Here is a 14,534-nt window from a genome sequence, read left to right as displayed (position 1 = left end):
AGAGAGCAGGCAGCCCTGCCTGACTCCAGATCTGATGGGAAAACTGTCCGATTCCCACCCGTTGATCAAGACTGCGCTAATGGTGTTGGTGTAGAGCAGCCGGATCCAATTGCGGATGCCCTCCCCGAGCCCCAATTTGGAGAGAATGTCCCTCATGTAAGCATGAGAGACCCTGTCGAAGGCCTTCTCCTGGTCCAGGCTGACGAGGCAGGTGTCCACCCGCCTGTCCTGCACATAGGACGTCGTATCCTTGATGAGTGCGAGGCTCTATGATGTTCCTGCCCGGCACAGCACAGGTTTGGTCAGGGTGAATCACCGACTCCAGGACAGACCTGACCCGGTTGGCTATGACCTTGGCCAGGATTTTGTAGTCACATTCAATAATGAAATGGGACGCCAATTCTTAATTTCTTCCCTCTCCCCTTTCCTCTTGTAAATGAGGGTGATGATGCCCTTCCTCATGGACTTGCACAATTCCCCTGCCTGAACCGCACTATCGTACACCTCCAGCAGGTCCTGGCCGACCAGGTCCCACAGAGCGGAATACAGCTCGACCGGTAAGCCGTCGCTCCGGGGAGTCCTATTCCTCTCCAAGGACTTGAGGGCTCTGGTCAGCTCGTCCAGGGATATCGGCCGGTCCAGCCACTCCCTCGTGCCGTCGTCTAAGACCACCGTGATAGACGACAGGAACAACTCGTAGGCCATGCTGTCCAGGGGCTTCGCGTCATACAGTCCGGCATAGAAGGATCTGCTGATCCTCAAAATGTCGGGCCGAGACGACGTCACCGAGCCGTCGTCCTCCTTCAGCCGGCTAAGCACAGAGCTCTCTTTGTGCACCTTCTGAAAGAATAAATGCGAGCACGTCTCGTCCTGCTCCACGGAGCGGACCCTGGACTGGAAAATTATCCTGGAGGCCTCCGCGGCAAAGAGCGAGGCTTGCTGGCCCCTCACCTCGCAGAGGTCCTCCGTGACATCACCCCCATCAACTGCAGAAGGAGCAGGTTCTGCACCCTTTTCTGGAGTCGCGACAGCTTTCCCCACCTCTCTCTCGCCTTCCGAACACCCTTGAGGACAAAAAACCTCTTGATGTTCTCCTTCACCGTCTCCCACCAGTCGCCTGGAGACTCAAAGAGGGGTTTCACGGTTCTCCAACCGGCGTACTCCCTCTTAAGCTCCTCGAGGTTCTCTGGGGTCAACAGAGGCGTGTTGAGCTTCCACGTCCCCTTGCCGGCCGGCTGGTCGTCCTGTAAGTGACAGTCGGCCAGCAGGAGGCAGTGGTCAGAGAAGAACACCGGCTCGATGCCGGTGGACCTGACCGAGAACCCGTGACACCAACAGGAAGTCTATCCTTGAGCGAATAGACCCGTCTGGCCGCGACCAGGTGTGCCTCCGCTGCGCTCCGTGTGCAGGGGTGCTGAAGACGTCGAACAGATTGGCGTCCTTCACCGTGCCCATCCGGAATCTGGACCTGATGTCCAGTTGAATCCCCCCACCCGCTGTCCCCACGCCGGATCTTCCGTCTGCATCGATGATGCAGTTGAAGTCTCCGCCCAGGATGACCTGCCTGGACGTAGCCAGCAGGTGTGGAAGCCGCTGCAGGACGGCCAACCGCTCATTCCATACTGCTGGGGCGTACACGTTGATCAGCCTCAGGGGAACGTTCCTGTATGTGATGTCAGCCACTGGGAGGCACCTCCCCCCCACCACCTGCTGAACTTGAGAGATGGTGAAGTCGCGCCCCCACAGCAGAATAGCCAGGCCCGAGGAGCGACAGTCGTTACCCCCCGACCAGATCGAAGGCCCACAGGTCCATGCGCCGGACCATTCCCCATACCTGCCGAAGTGCGGTATCCCGCACTCTTGCAGAAACAGGAGGTCCGCCCTGACAGTGGTCAGGTAGGCCAACGTGGACACACATCTTGCGGTGGACTTGACATGCGCACATTAATGCTCGCAACTCGTACCCCCATTGTGGGCAGTGACCGCAGTACCCTCCCCAAGTCCAAGGTCCAGCCCCTCCATCTGTCCCTTCATGCCCATTGCCCGGGCTCAGGAAACAGTCCGTACTGCCTTCTGAGTGGCATCCCCCCGTTGGGGGTACGGAGGCATGAGGGTCCGACTCTGGGTTAAGCTGGGGACGCGCTGTTTCCTCCTTCCCGCCTGGAAGTTCCTTGGGGCTCTCCAGTGCCCCAGGGGCACGTGACTGGGTGTCGGAGGGAGCCTCAGGACGCCTCCCGTCACCTGGAAGCGTGGTGCAGCTTTCCTTCTCCTTGGAGATCTTTAACTTCTTTTTCGGTCGGGCCCTCTCCGAATCCCCCTCATCAGAGGAGCTCTTATAGCCCCCCTGTAGCTGCCTCTTCCCGCCTGATGGTTGCGGTTCCTGGGCCCGCTGACGCACCTTCCTCCTCGCTTTTCGGACCGTCGTCCACTCCCCTGGGTCGCCTGTTGCCGCCTCCATCGACTCTGGGTTGTCGGGGGTGAGCGGAGCCTGCAGGGGCGCTTTGCTGGCCTCGGGCCCATCCTGCGGGGCTGGGCCCTCCTGCACGGCCTGGCCCTCCTGCACATTAGTGGTGTCCTTGCTGGGCCCTGGTGCCTTCCTCTCCTCCGGGGGGGCTGGCCCCACATTGCCCCTGCCGGCGACCTGGGCGTAGGTGGTCCCCCGCTGCGGGCATGCCCTATAGAGGTGGCCCGCTTCCCCGCAAAGGTTGCAGCTTTTTTCTTGTGGGCAATCCTTTGCTAGGTGTCCCTCCTCCCTGCAGTTCCTGCAGATGGTGGCTTTGCAGTCGGCTGCCACGTGACCTGACCTGCCACAGGCATGGCAGACTTTAGGTTGCCCTGCATAGGTCAGGTCGCCCTTGCTCCTGCTGATCGCGAAGCTGGATGGTGGGTGTACGATGGGTGTACGACGTTCCCGTCCGCGCCCATCCTCAGTGTCACCTTGACCTGCCTCTTACTGGTCCAGATGCTAAAGGGGTCCATGATGTCAGTTAGGTCCCCTTCCACCTTCACGTACCTTCCAAGGATGGTCAGGACATCAACTGCTGACACATGCGGGTTGTACATAGAACATAGAACATAGAACATAGAACATAGAAAAGTACAGCACAGTACAGGCCCTTCGGCCCACAATGTTGTGTCGTGGAATAATCCTAATCCAAAAACAAAATAACCTAACCTACATTCCCCTCAATTCACTGCTGTCCATGTGCATGTCCAGCAGTTGCTTAAATATCTCTAATGACTCCGCTTCCACGACTACCACTGGTAAACTATTCCATGCGCTCACAACTCTCTGGATGAAGAACCTCCCTCTGACATCTCCTCTATACCTTCCTCCTAACACCTTAAAACTATGACCCCTCGTGGCAGTCAATCCTGCCCTGGGGAAAAGTCTTGAAACATCCCACCCAGACCCATCTCCCTAGCTGCATATCCCTGGGCACTATGGGACAATTTAGCACGGCCAATCCCACCCTAAGCTGCACATGCCTGGGCACTACAGGACAATTTTAGCATGGGCAATGCACCCTAACCTACACATCTTTGGACTGTGGGAGGATACCAGAGCACCCAGAGGAAACCCGTGCAGACACAGGGGGAGAATGTGCAAACTCCACACAGTTACCCAAGGGTGGAATCGAACCCTGTTCCCTGGTGCTGTGAGGCTGCCACCCTGCTGCCCCTCAACCTCACAGCCTGTTGACTGTCCCTCAAATATGATTAAATGAGCACCCTCTGCCATTCCCCTTCTTGGATTCTGAGGGACTGTTCCCAGCCGTATACGACTGGATCATTCAGAAAAACAATACAATCAACAGCAAACATACCCTTCCCAGTGTGAGTGTGACATATAGACAAGGTGCGTCAGAAGGTATTTGGCACGCTTGCCTTCATTGCTCAGACCCTTTGAGTATAGGAGATGTTGAGGTTTTACAGGATGATAAGCCTCTTCTGGAGGACTGTGTACATGTGTACAGTCACCATACGGCTCCTCTGCGCTGGCATCACAAACAGCGGGACAGCGGTCAATATAGAGAGGGGGCCCTCACCTCCTTTCTCCTTTGAAAACCTCCAGGAAGCGCTCGCAAAGCTTGGCACTCCTGAAGGTCACATCGTAAAAACCTCCTCCGGGGAAATCCTGCAGGCGGTAAATGTCCGCAGCAGCGAACCCACAACAGTCCAACAGGACCCTCTTCACGAAGAAGGTGTGGTCCACAGGTGCACCTTCATCCACCTTCTTTATGGAAACACGGATGGTGTTCCGGACCCCCTGACCTGGGGCACGAGCACTTGCCGCTGCCATCGTTGCAGGTTGGCTGCTCCCCTGAACCAGCATTGGGCCGAAGCCAGCATTAAGATCCAATGGTTGCAAGGGTGCACAGCCAACCTGACGTCCTCCTTTCACCTCCAACACAGCACTCTCCTCCTCTCAGTCCACAAAAGAGTGGGTCTTTATTTTGTTCCGGATGTGAGCTGGTTCACTGAGCTGGAAGGTTCGTTCCCAGACAATTTGTCACCATTGTAGGTCACATCATCAGTGAGCCTCCAATGAACCGCTGGTGTTATGTCCCGCTTTCTATTTCTCTGTTTAGGTTTCCTTGGGTTGGTGATGTCATTTCCTGTGTTGGTGATGTCATTTCCTGTTTTTTTCTCAGAGGATGGTAGATGGGCTCCAAATCAATGTGTTTGTTGATGGAGTTCCGGTTGGAATGCCATGCTTCTAGGAATTCACGTGCGTATCTCTGTTTGGCTTGTCCTAGAATGGATGTGCTGTCCCAGTCAAAGTGGTGTCCTTCCTCATCTGCATGTAAGGATACGAGTGATAGTGGGTCATGTCCTTTTGTGGCTAGTTGATGTTCATGTATCCTGGTGGCTAGGTTTCTGCCTGTTTGTCCAATGTAGTGTTTGTCACAGTTCTTGCAAGGTATTTTGTGAATTGATGTTGTTAGACCAGAGGAAATTTGTGCAGCAGAGTTCCCCAGTGGTTAGCATTGGGACCTTACTGTTCCTGATATTAATGACTTAAAGTACTGGACACTTCTTCAAAGTTTGTGGACAATACAAAACGTGCAACCTTTAATAACTCTGAGGAGGATAGTCTAGAACTTCAGAGGGATGGAGAAAGTTTATGGAACAGAGGCAAAAGTGGTAGATGAAGTTCAGCACAAAGACTGAGATTTCATACATTTTAGTTGAAAAACATGAAGCAATGACATAAATAAAGGACAATTCTAAGGGAACAAAGAGACTCAGATGGATATGTGCATTAGTTATTTGAAGGTAGCAGGTCAAGTTGTGAGAGCACGGTTAATAAAACTTCCAGTAGCATAAGCCTTATTAATTAGGATGTAGAGTACAAGAGTAAGGAGATGGTTTTGAGCCTATGTGAATCAGCAACTTGGTCTCATCTGAAGTGTTGCATCACGTTTTCAAGAAGGGTGTGAAGGCATTCGAGAGAACGAACAAATGATTCATCAGAATGCTTCCGGAAATGGAGAGTTTTAGGTATGAAGATTAATTGGGGAAGTTAGAACAGCTTTCCTTTGAAAAAGGAAGGTTAAGGATATTTGATCGAGTCATTGAAAATCATAAGAGGCCTGCACAGAGTTGATCATGATAAACTGTTCCCACTTGAGAATGAGAGGAAACTAATTTAAAGTATTTAGTAAAATAAGGAAAAGCAACATGAAAAAAACAACATTTTTATGCAGTAATTGGTTAATGTCTGGAATACATTGCCTGGAACTATGGTAGAAGCAGATTTGATTCAAATATTCAAGAGGAAATTTGATGATCACCTGAAAAGGAAGGTGGACAAGATGATGGAGAGAATACATAAGAATGGAACAAAGTGAATCACTTATTTGGGGAGCTTGTGTAGTTATGATGAGGCTGAATGGTCTGCTTCTGAGCCGTAACAATTCTAAGTCTGTAATAGTGGGTGCACTGGTTATGGTTTTCTAAAATATGCCAGATTCAAGAACAGACCCCGTAGATTGGAGGACAATAAATACAATAATGAGCAAATTAGTTCAGATGCTGGAGTCTGCACCTTAAACAAAAAGTGCTAGAGATCCCAATTGGGTGGTGGGGAAGGAGGTTGCTGTTCGGGTGGTGGTGGCGGGGACGTGGATTGGGAATGCAAGGTTGTTTTGGGGGGCAGGGTGTGGTAGTGGTGTCGATGTCATCTGGACTCAAAACTTTAGCTTATTTTCTCTCCCTGGATGCTGCCTAACCCGCTGTGCTCTCCCGTTTTCCAGTTTGTTTTCAGTGAATGTAATAACCCTATTAAAGTAACAAGGGAGAGAAGAAAATGGAACTGCAGGGCAACTGGCCTGCAAACGGTCATCAGAACATTACTAGCTTTAGAAAAGAGGGATAAAAATTTGTTATGCTGTGCTCTAATTCTGCCTTATCTGTAGTTTCTCCAGGGGCCACAGTGTTGGTAGAAGTAAATGCGGATATACACATCTGCGGAATCTGCAAACAGCAGTACAACACTCTGGATACCTTTGTGGCTCACAAGCAAAATGGCTGTCACCTTGGGACAACTGCAGGCACCAGCTCTGTACAGTTTGTGGCAGAGGCAGCAACACCTGCCACCCAGACTCAGACTGCTACAAGTATGATTACCGCACAGACACAGACCATCTCAGGTATGTGAGAGACTGCCAGATCCTTTTAGTGCATTGATTTGATTTACTAGAAGAAAAGTGATGGTGATTTTTTTTTTGAAACTACATTAGCAGCACTTGTTTGAAGTACGGTCACTGTTGTAGGTTAAACTGTAATTACATAGCTGGGTGAATTTGAGAAGGAAATTATTTAAGCTAATAAAGGTCAGCTTTCCATGTAAAGGAAAGGTACAAAGTTAATAGCGTATATAGATGTTTTCAATTGCATAATCAACCAGAAAATTACTTAGTTACTTGATCTGGCATGTTTGAGGGATGAAATTGACTTCTGAAAGGGAAGTTTTTGGAATGGGAAAATATATCTGAAATCCAAGATTTTCCACAGAATAGTTGGAAACACATCAAAAGTATCTCGACTGTGGGATATCGGTGTATTTAAAATTCTGATATTTGTAAAGCAGCTAATATTTGTTGCTTTAAGTTACCGCACCACAAAATAATAGGGGGAATGGAGTTCCAGTAGTGGGCAAGAAAGGCTAGCACGCTTTAGCAACAATAAGAGATGTTGCGTGCAGTCTACATGTATTTTGATGTTGCTCATGTTACTTGGAATGAGCTGACAGGAAGAAGCTACGTGAGATGTACCTTAAGTCAATTGTGCAAATTCTTGTTAAACAACAGAAATAAAACTGTAGATGCCTGGCTGTAAGTTTCAAAACAATAATTAATTAAAATGGCTTAGGGTTCTATAACTACAAAAGCATGGTGATGCCCGGCAACTAAATTATGACAGTAAATTCGCTGGAAACAATTTGCTGTTCTCTGCATTTCACATTTACCACCCTGACTATGAGAGAAATTAAGGTTATCGGTGTAGTGATGCAATGCAGAATAAGAAGTAAAGAATCAAGAATAGAAGTTGCTGAAGAACTCAGCAGGTCTGGCAGCATCTGTGGATAGAAAGCAGGGCTAATGTTTCAAGTTTAATGGTGTTTCTTCAGAATTAATAGTAGCTAAGAAAAGGTAATATGTATGGTGAAAACAGGAGGTTGGAGGAGAGAAGGATTGACTGGATTGGCAGAGATGGAGTCTAGAGAGAAAGAGAGAGAATGACAGTGCGACAAAGGAATGGATAATACTATACCTGGGAGTAAGAGACGTTAACTCCTCTTTCTCTCTGCCGAAATTACCGGACCTGCTGAGTTTCTACAGCAATTTCTGTTTTTGTTTCAGGTTTCCAGTATCGGTCGCTCTTTATTAAAACATAAAGAAGGTTGTCACATATTATAATGGTCAACATATGACAGATGTGAAGCATAAAGCAATGGAGGTTTAGTATCTGAGTTAGCTAATTTTAGCTGACACAACCAGGGGGTTACTGTCACCCACCTGGATTAGTGAGATTGAAAATTCAGCCAGGATCCTCACTTCCTCGTCAATAGCTCTGATGGGATGTGTATGAAGGTAAATGTTGATAAAGGCAGCATAAGCATTGCAACTCAGTGGGTGGCATATTTGTCTAAGCAGTTATTAAGGAACCAATGGAAGAATGTTTGATGTGAAAAGAAGTTTTGCCTTTTGTTTCAAACACTTTCAGAGCAAATACAGCATAAAGCTCTCTGTGCTTTGTGAGGGTAGCATTCATCAAGGATTTTTCTTTTAGTTCATAGAATGTTGCTTCTGACAAGTGTGCCTTAAAAAAGAAAATTGGAATGTGGTTGCTATAGCCATAACGTCAAGGAGAAGAATGATCTGGAGCCAAGAATGATAAAATGGTTACAGCACATTAGCTGATCATGTCCATGCTAGTTCTCTGCAAGAACATCTCTGCTTGGCACACACTCCTGCCCTTTGCCTATATCCCAAGTGATTTTGTTTTTTTTTGCTCTCTTTTTGGGTGTTTATGGAGTTTCATTTTTGAATGCCGCAACTGAATCAATTTCCACACATTCTCCAGTGATGCATAACAGATCCTAACCACTTTCATTAAAATATTTTTCATGTCTTTTTTTAGCTTCTTTGTCGCTCACCTTCAGTTAGTGTCTCTGCTTTGTGACTACTCCACCAAAGTAAACCATTTCTCTCTGTCTTCTCTGCTTAGAAATGATGGTAGCCTCTCTCAAACCTTTTCTCTCCAAAGAGAACAATGCCATCTGATCTAATCAATCTGCTAACTGAGGTCCCTCATTCCCAGAACCATTCTTGTAAAATCTTTCTGTACCCTGCCTAATGCTTCCACATGCTTCTGAAAGTGTGTGGTGCCCAGAATCAAAACAGTACTCCATTTCAGGCTGAAACAGTATTTTATGACAATTTATCATAACTCCCTTCTTATTGTACTCTATCTGCAGCTATAAAACCCAGAATTCAATATGTCATCTTAACCATTTTCTCAACCTGTCCAGCCACTTTCTTAGCGCTCTTGGTTCCTGCACCCTTTCAGAATTGTGCTGCATAGATTATGTTGCCTCTCCTTAATATTCTTGCCAAACTATATTTTAATACAATGTAATACCACACAGGAACAGGTTGTTCAGCCTGCTAAGCTGTGCCGATTCCTACTCCTTATTGAGACCCACTACTTATTGCCCCTACATGGCTTCAATCCCTTTGTTTGCCTCCTGTTCGTGAGATTATCAAGATATGCTTTAAACGTTGCTAAAGCGCCTAATTCCACCACCTCCAGTGGCAGCGTGTTCCGGGCATCCATCACTCTCTGTAAAAAGATTTTCCCACACTGTTCCCCTAAACTTTTTTCTCTCACTTAGAACCTGTGCCTTCTTCTAGTTGACCTTTCCACCCTGGGAAGGAAACCTCTGACTATCCACCCTATCAACATGCCACATTATTTTGTTGACCTCTATCAGGTCACCCCTCAGCTCTGTCTTTCTAGTGAAAACAATCCAACTTTATTCAACTTCTCCTCATGACTAAAACACCCCATCAGGCAATAAACATGTAGACTTTCTCTGTACCCTTTCCAAAGCATCCACATCCTTCTGCTAGTTAAGCAACCAGAACTGCAAGCAGTGTTCCAACTCTGGCCTAACTAAAGTTTTATACAGCTGTAACATAACTTGCCAACTTTCATATTCGATACCACGACCAATGAATGCAAGTGTATTGTATGCCTTCTTGACTACTTTGTCCACCTACATGGCCACTTTCAAGCATCTGTGGATCTATACACCCAGATCCCTCTGCATGTCAAGGCTGCTAAGGGTTCTGCCATTTATTGCACCTGAATATAATCTTCCAAAATGCATCACCTCGCATTTGTCCAGATTAAACTTCATCTGCCCCTTCTCTGCCAAAATCTACAATCTATCTATATCCTGCTGTATTCTTTGACAATTCTTATCACTATCCGCAACTCCACCAATTTTGGTGTCATCTGCAAACTTACTAATCAGATCACCTACGTTTTCCTCCAGATGATAATATATATATTACAAACAACAAAAGATTCCAGCACTGATACCTATGAAACATCACTAGCTCCTGATCTCCATTCTGAAAAATCACCCTTCCACTGCCACAGTCTGTGTTCCATGATCAAGTCAGTTCTGTATCCATCTAGCTTGAACACCCCAGATGCCTTGAGACTGCACCTTCTATACCAGCCTACCATTATTAAATGCGTTATGAAAGTCCATGTCGACAACATCCACTGCCCTTCCCTCATCAATCATTCTTGTCACCTTACTTTACACTTCTTTGTTTTAAATTTAACTGCCAGATGTCTGCTCATTCTGCTAGCCTTGAAATGTATCACCTGATCTCCCAGTTCACAACGCAGTTATCCAGAAACTTTGAAATGGTGCCCTGTGTATCCAATGCTGATCATTAATATTTCCTTGAGAAAAGCAGTGGTCCCTATAATGACCCCCAGGAAACCCCATTGTGTACTTTCTTCCTGCCTGAGAAACGCTGTTCTCCATTGCTCCATTTCCTGGCACTTAGCCAATTTTGTATCCAAACTGTCAATGTCCCTTTTACTTCAGTGGGTTTCAACTTTGTTGATAGGCCTGTTATGTATCATGTTCGCAAATGTCATTTGGAAGTGCATATAGATGACATCAACCACATTACCCTTGTTATTCCTCGCTGCTAGCGAAAGTATATTCAAAGTACCACCGCTCTGGATGACATTTAGTTTGAATAATCATTGTACTGTGGGTTCACCAATTTCTTTTAAAAGATCAGACAGGGTAACTTAGATGTCATTTCTGTTCTGGTCATTAATATGTTAGCATCAAGATGGACAGCAAGAGCTTCTTTAAATACATAACAGGAACGAAGGAAGACAGTGAACAAAGGCCATGGAGAATGAAGTTGGGGAAGTAATAGTGGAATAAATGCTTTGCGTCAGTCAATGCTGTAGAAGACACTAATAGCATTCTAAAATTGATACATATTCAAGGGACAAAAGAGGGAGAGGAAATAAATACAATAACTATCATTATAGAAAAAGTGTTAGGGCTACTTGTGGAGCTAAAGACCTATTTAGACACGTGAACGGGCAGGAAACAGAGAGATATGGACCATGTGCAGGTAGACCGTATTGGTTTAGAATGGCGTTATGGTCAACACAGACATAGTGGGCCAAATGACCTGTCCCTGTGATGTTCTCTTCTAATGTGGACTAATTTCTAATATAAGTCCCCTGGACCTGATGGGTTGCATCCTGGGATGTCAAAGGAGGCGTCTGCAGAGGTAATGGACACGGTTTTAGATTAGATTCGATTAGATTCCCTACAGCGTGGAAACAGGCCCTTCGGCCCCACAAGTCCACTCCGCCCCTTGTAGCATCCGACCCCAACCCATCCCCTATAACCCACACACCCCCCTGAACACTACGGGCAATTTAGCATGGCCAATCCACCTAGTCAGCACATCTTTGGACTGTGGGAGGAAACCGGAGCACCCGGAGGAAACCCACGCAGACACGGAGAGAATGTGCAAACTCCGCACAGACAGTTACCTGAGGCTGGAATCGAACCCGGGTACCTGGTGCTGTGAGGCTGCAGTGCTAATCACTGAGATTGTAGAAAAATCCAAGAGCATTGCAAAACTACCAATGTTTATATAAAAAGAGGAGACAAAAATAAAGGCCAGTTACCTTAATGTCTGTTATTGGGAATAATGGTTGACTTTTATGATGAAGAATGTAATAACAAACCATTTAAAAATGCATAATATGGTCAACCAGAGTCACCATGGCTTCACGAAGGGGAAATCAGATCTTACAAATGTACTGGAACTCTTTGAGGAATGAACAAGCAGGATAGATAAAGTGGATATAAAATTTTTGGATTTTCAGAAAGTGTTTGCTAAGTGTCACATGTTAGATTACTTAAGAAGTTCAGAGCTCATGGTGTTGGATGTAGTATATTAACATGGACAGAAAATTGGCTAATAGAAGACAGAGTTAAGGTAAGGGAGCATTTACAGGATGAAAACCTGTCAATAGAGATGTGCCATAGGGATCTGTGCTGGGAACACAAGTGATAGGATTACACAATCTGCAGCGAGATATAAGCAAGTTAACCCAATGGTAAAAGGTTGGCAAATGGAATATAATATGGGGAAATGTGAGGCAATGCACTTTGGCAGGAAGAATAGAGCAGCTGAATAATATTTTAATGGAGAAAGACTGCAGAAAGCAAGAGAGGAATTTGGAGGTCCTTATCCATGAATAATAAAAAGTTAGCAGCCAAGTACAGTAGGTAATAAGGAAAGCAGATGGAACGTTGGCCTTTATTTCAAAAGGAATTAAGTATAAAAGTAATAAGGTTTTGCTAAAACTAGACAAGTCATTGGTCAGGCTACAGCTGGAATATTGTGAACAGTTTTGGGCCCCTTATCTACTCCACTAATACCACGTATTGAGATATTGACTTATGAGGAGAAGTTGAATAGATTGAGCCTGTACTTGTCGAAATATTGAAAAATGAGTGGCAACCTTATTGAAACGTGCATGATTCTTAAGGGATTTGACAGGGTAGATGCGGAAAAGTTGTTTTCTCCTTTTTAGGAGAGTCTAAGATCGGAGGGCTTAACCTCAGATTGATCTCAAGGATTGCCCATTTAAGACCAGGACGAAGAGGTATTTCTCCTCTCAAAATGTAATGAAAAGTGGAACTCTTTACTGCAAGGGGGTCTTGAGGCTGGGTTACGAAGTGTATTCCAGGCTGAGACTGGCACTTTTTTTTTGTTAGTAAGGGAATCAAAGGTTATAGGGGAAAGGTAGGAAAACGGAGTTGAGAATTATCCAACCAGCCATGATCTCTGCTGTTGAATGATGGAACAGACTCGATGAGCTAAACAGTCTACTTTTGCTCCTACATCTGATGGACTTACAATACTGCTTCTATTATTGCACATTTAATCTACACTTGCTAGCAGTATCCCTACCTGTGGGTTTCAATGTAGCAAAACTTATTCACGTGCAGTCATTCTTCTCAGTTGAAAATTTTCCCATGTTAACTGACTCAAAACATAACCGTTTGCAACACCAATAAAACATTGCTCATGTGTCTAAACATTTATGCTAATATTATGCATTGCTTGTTTGACATTGCATAACAATGTATTCCTTTGAGAGGCAGTGTTGTACTGCATTATGCAATTTGCTTATAGAATTATACTTCATGTAATCAGCCAATTTTCTTTTCATTTATAAATGATTCATTTAATTTTGTAGGCTGGCAAATTGCCACAATCAAGTGTGTAAATATACAGTCAAATAGCATTGATTAATGGTACAATTAGCATTAATGGTACAGTCCACAATAATAATACTATGTAGTAATGTGAAAGTAATTTGCTCTGTGTGCTTCCCCTGCTGTCTTGCTGGGGATAGATTAATGAGTTGCCAGAGGTACAACCAAAGTAAAGGCCCTTTTTGTGCTGTGTTATTGGCAGAAGGTTTATGAATTGCAGGTTGTTGTACAGCCAAATGTAAAATACCCTGGGCTAAGACCAACCTCTCAAAAGACTCAAGGGCCCAGACCTGAAACGTCGACTTTCCTGCTCCTCTGATGCTCCCTGGCCTGCTGTGTTCATCCAGCTCCACACCTTGTTATCTCAGGCTCCAGCTTCGGCAGTCCCTACTATCTCAGTGATTTTTAACCTCACAGTGCTTAGATGTTTCCACCAGCCGCTGTTAGTGGCCTTAGCAGTTATAGATTCAGATTATGTATTTGCAACTTCCACCACATTGCTTTCTACAGCAAGAATCCCTTCAGTGTACAGCTGTTCACATTTATGTGTGTAAAAAGATTAGCTGGGAGTTGAGGTGAGGTAGTTTGGGGAAGAAAGAGGTGAACACACTAAGCTATGTGCAGGAGGAAGGATCTCCACAAGCCACTTCACTGAGATTATTTCAGCTTTTTAGGACAACTTAACTTGAATTTACCTACTGCCTTCATTGTGCTAACATCACAAACCAAACCTGACACTGAAACAATAGAGAAAAGAAGCTGGCTACTCCTCTCAGCAGCAAACCACTCACTGTGGATTAATTCTGTAACTACAGACAGGTTTGTAAATTATAACAAAGAAAAGACGTTGAAAGCCAGCTGTAGCCATGGCTTTGTGAGTTAACAGGCTGATGTATTCATGGGCACTAATGTGCTGTGAACATCATAGTTTGAGACTACCCATTAGACATTAGCATAGTGCAGGTAAAAGATTCTGTTTGGCTGTGAGTGCTCGTAGCCAAATAATTCAGTGAAGAAGTCAACATGAAGCAGGAACTAGGACAAAAGACTGTCACCTCACTGCAAAGCCCAAAATCTTGAAATTGGCTACTTCAGTACCTTCAATGTTACTGGTACCATCACACTTAATATTTGCAACTTTCTACTGACCACTCTTCACAGAACCCAGAAACTG

General features: G+C 45.6%; 1 protein-coding gene across 1 annotated transcript in view; it reads left to right on the top strand.

Moving 5' to 3' along the window:
• The window catches only part of zfp64 (zinc finger protein 64 homolog (mouse)), a 63,284-nt gene that overhangs the window by 13,850 nt on the left and 34,900 nt on the right, over positions 1-14,534 (top strand). The window contains exon 2 of the mRNA XM_048550202.2: positions 6,423-6,656. Within this exon, the coding sequence (XP_048406159.2) occupies positions 6,423-6,656 (234 nt within the window). The remainder of the gene's footprint in view (positions 1-6,422; positions 6,657-14,534) is intronic.

Source organism: Stegostoma tigrinum, chromosome 19 (genome assembly GCF_030684315.1).
Source record: "Stegostoma tigrinum isolate sSteTig4 chromosome 19, sSteTig4.hap1, whole genome shotgun sequence".
In the NCBI taxonomy this organism is placed as follows: Eukaryota; Metazoa; Chordata; class Chondrichthyes; order Orectolobiformes; family Stegostomatidae; genus Stegostoma; species Stegostoma tigrinum.
The sequence above is the reverse complement of the archived record's forward strand: the minus strand, read 5'-3'. Positions and strand labels throughout refer to the sequence as shown.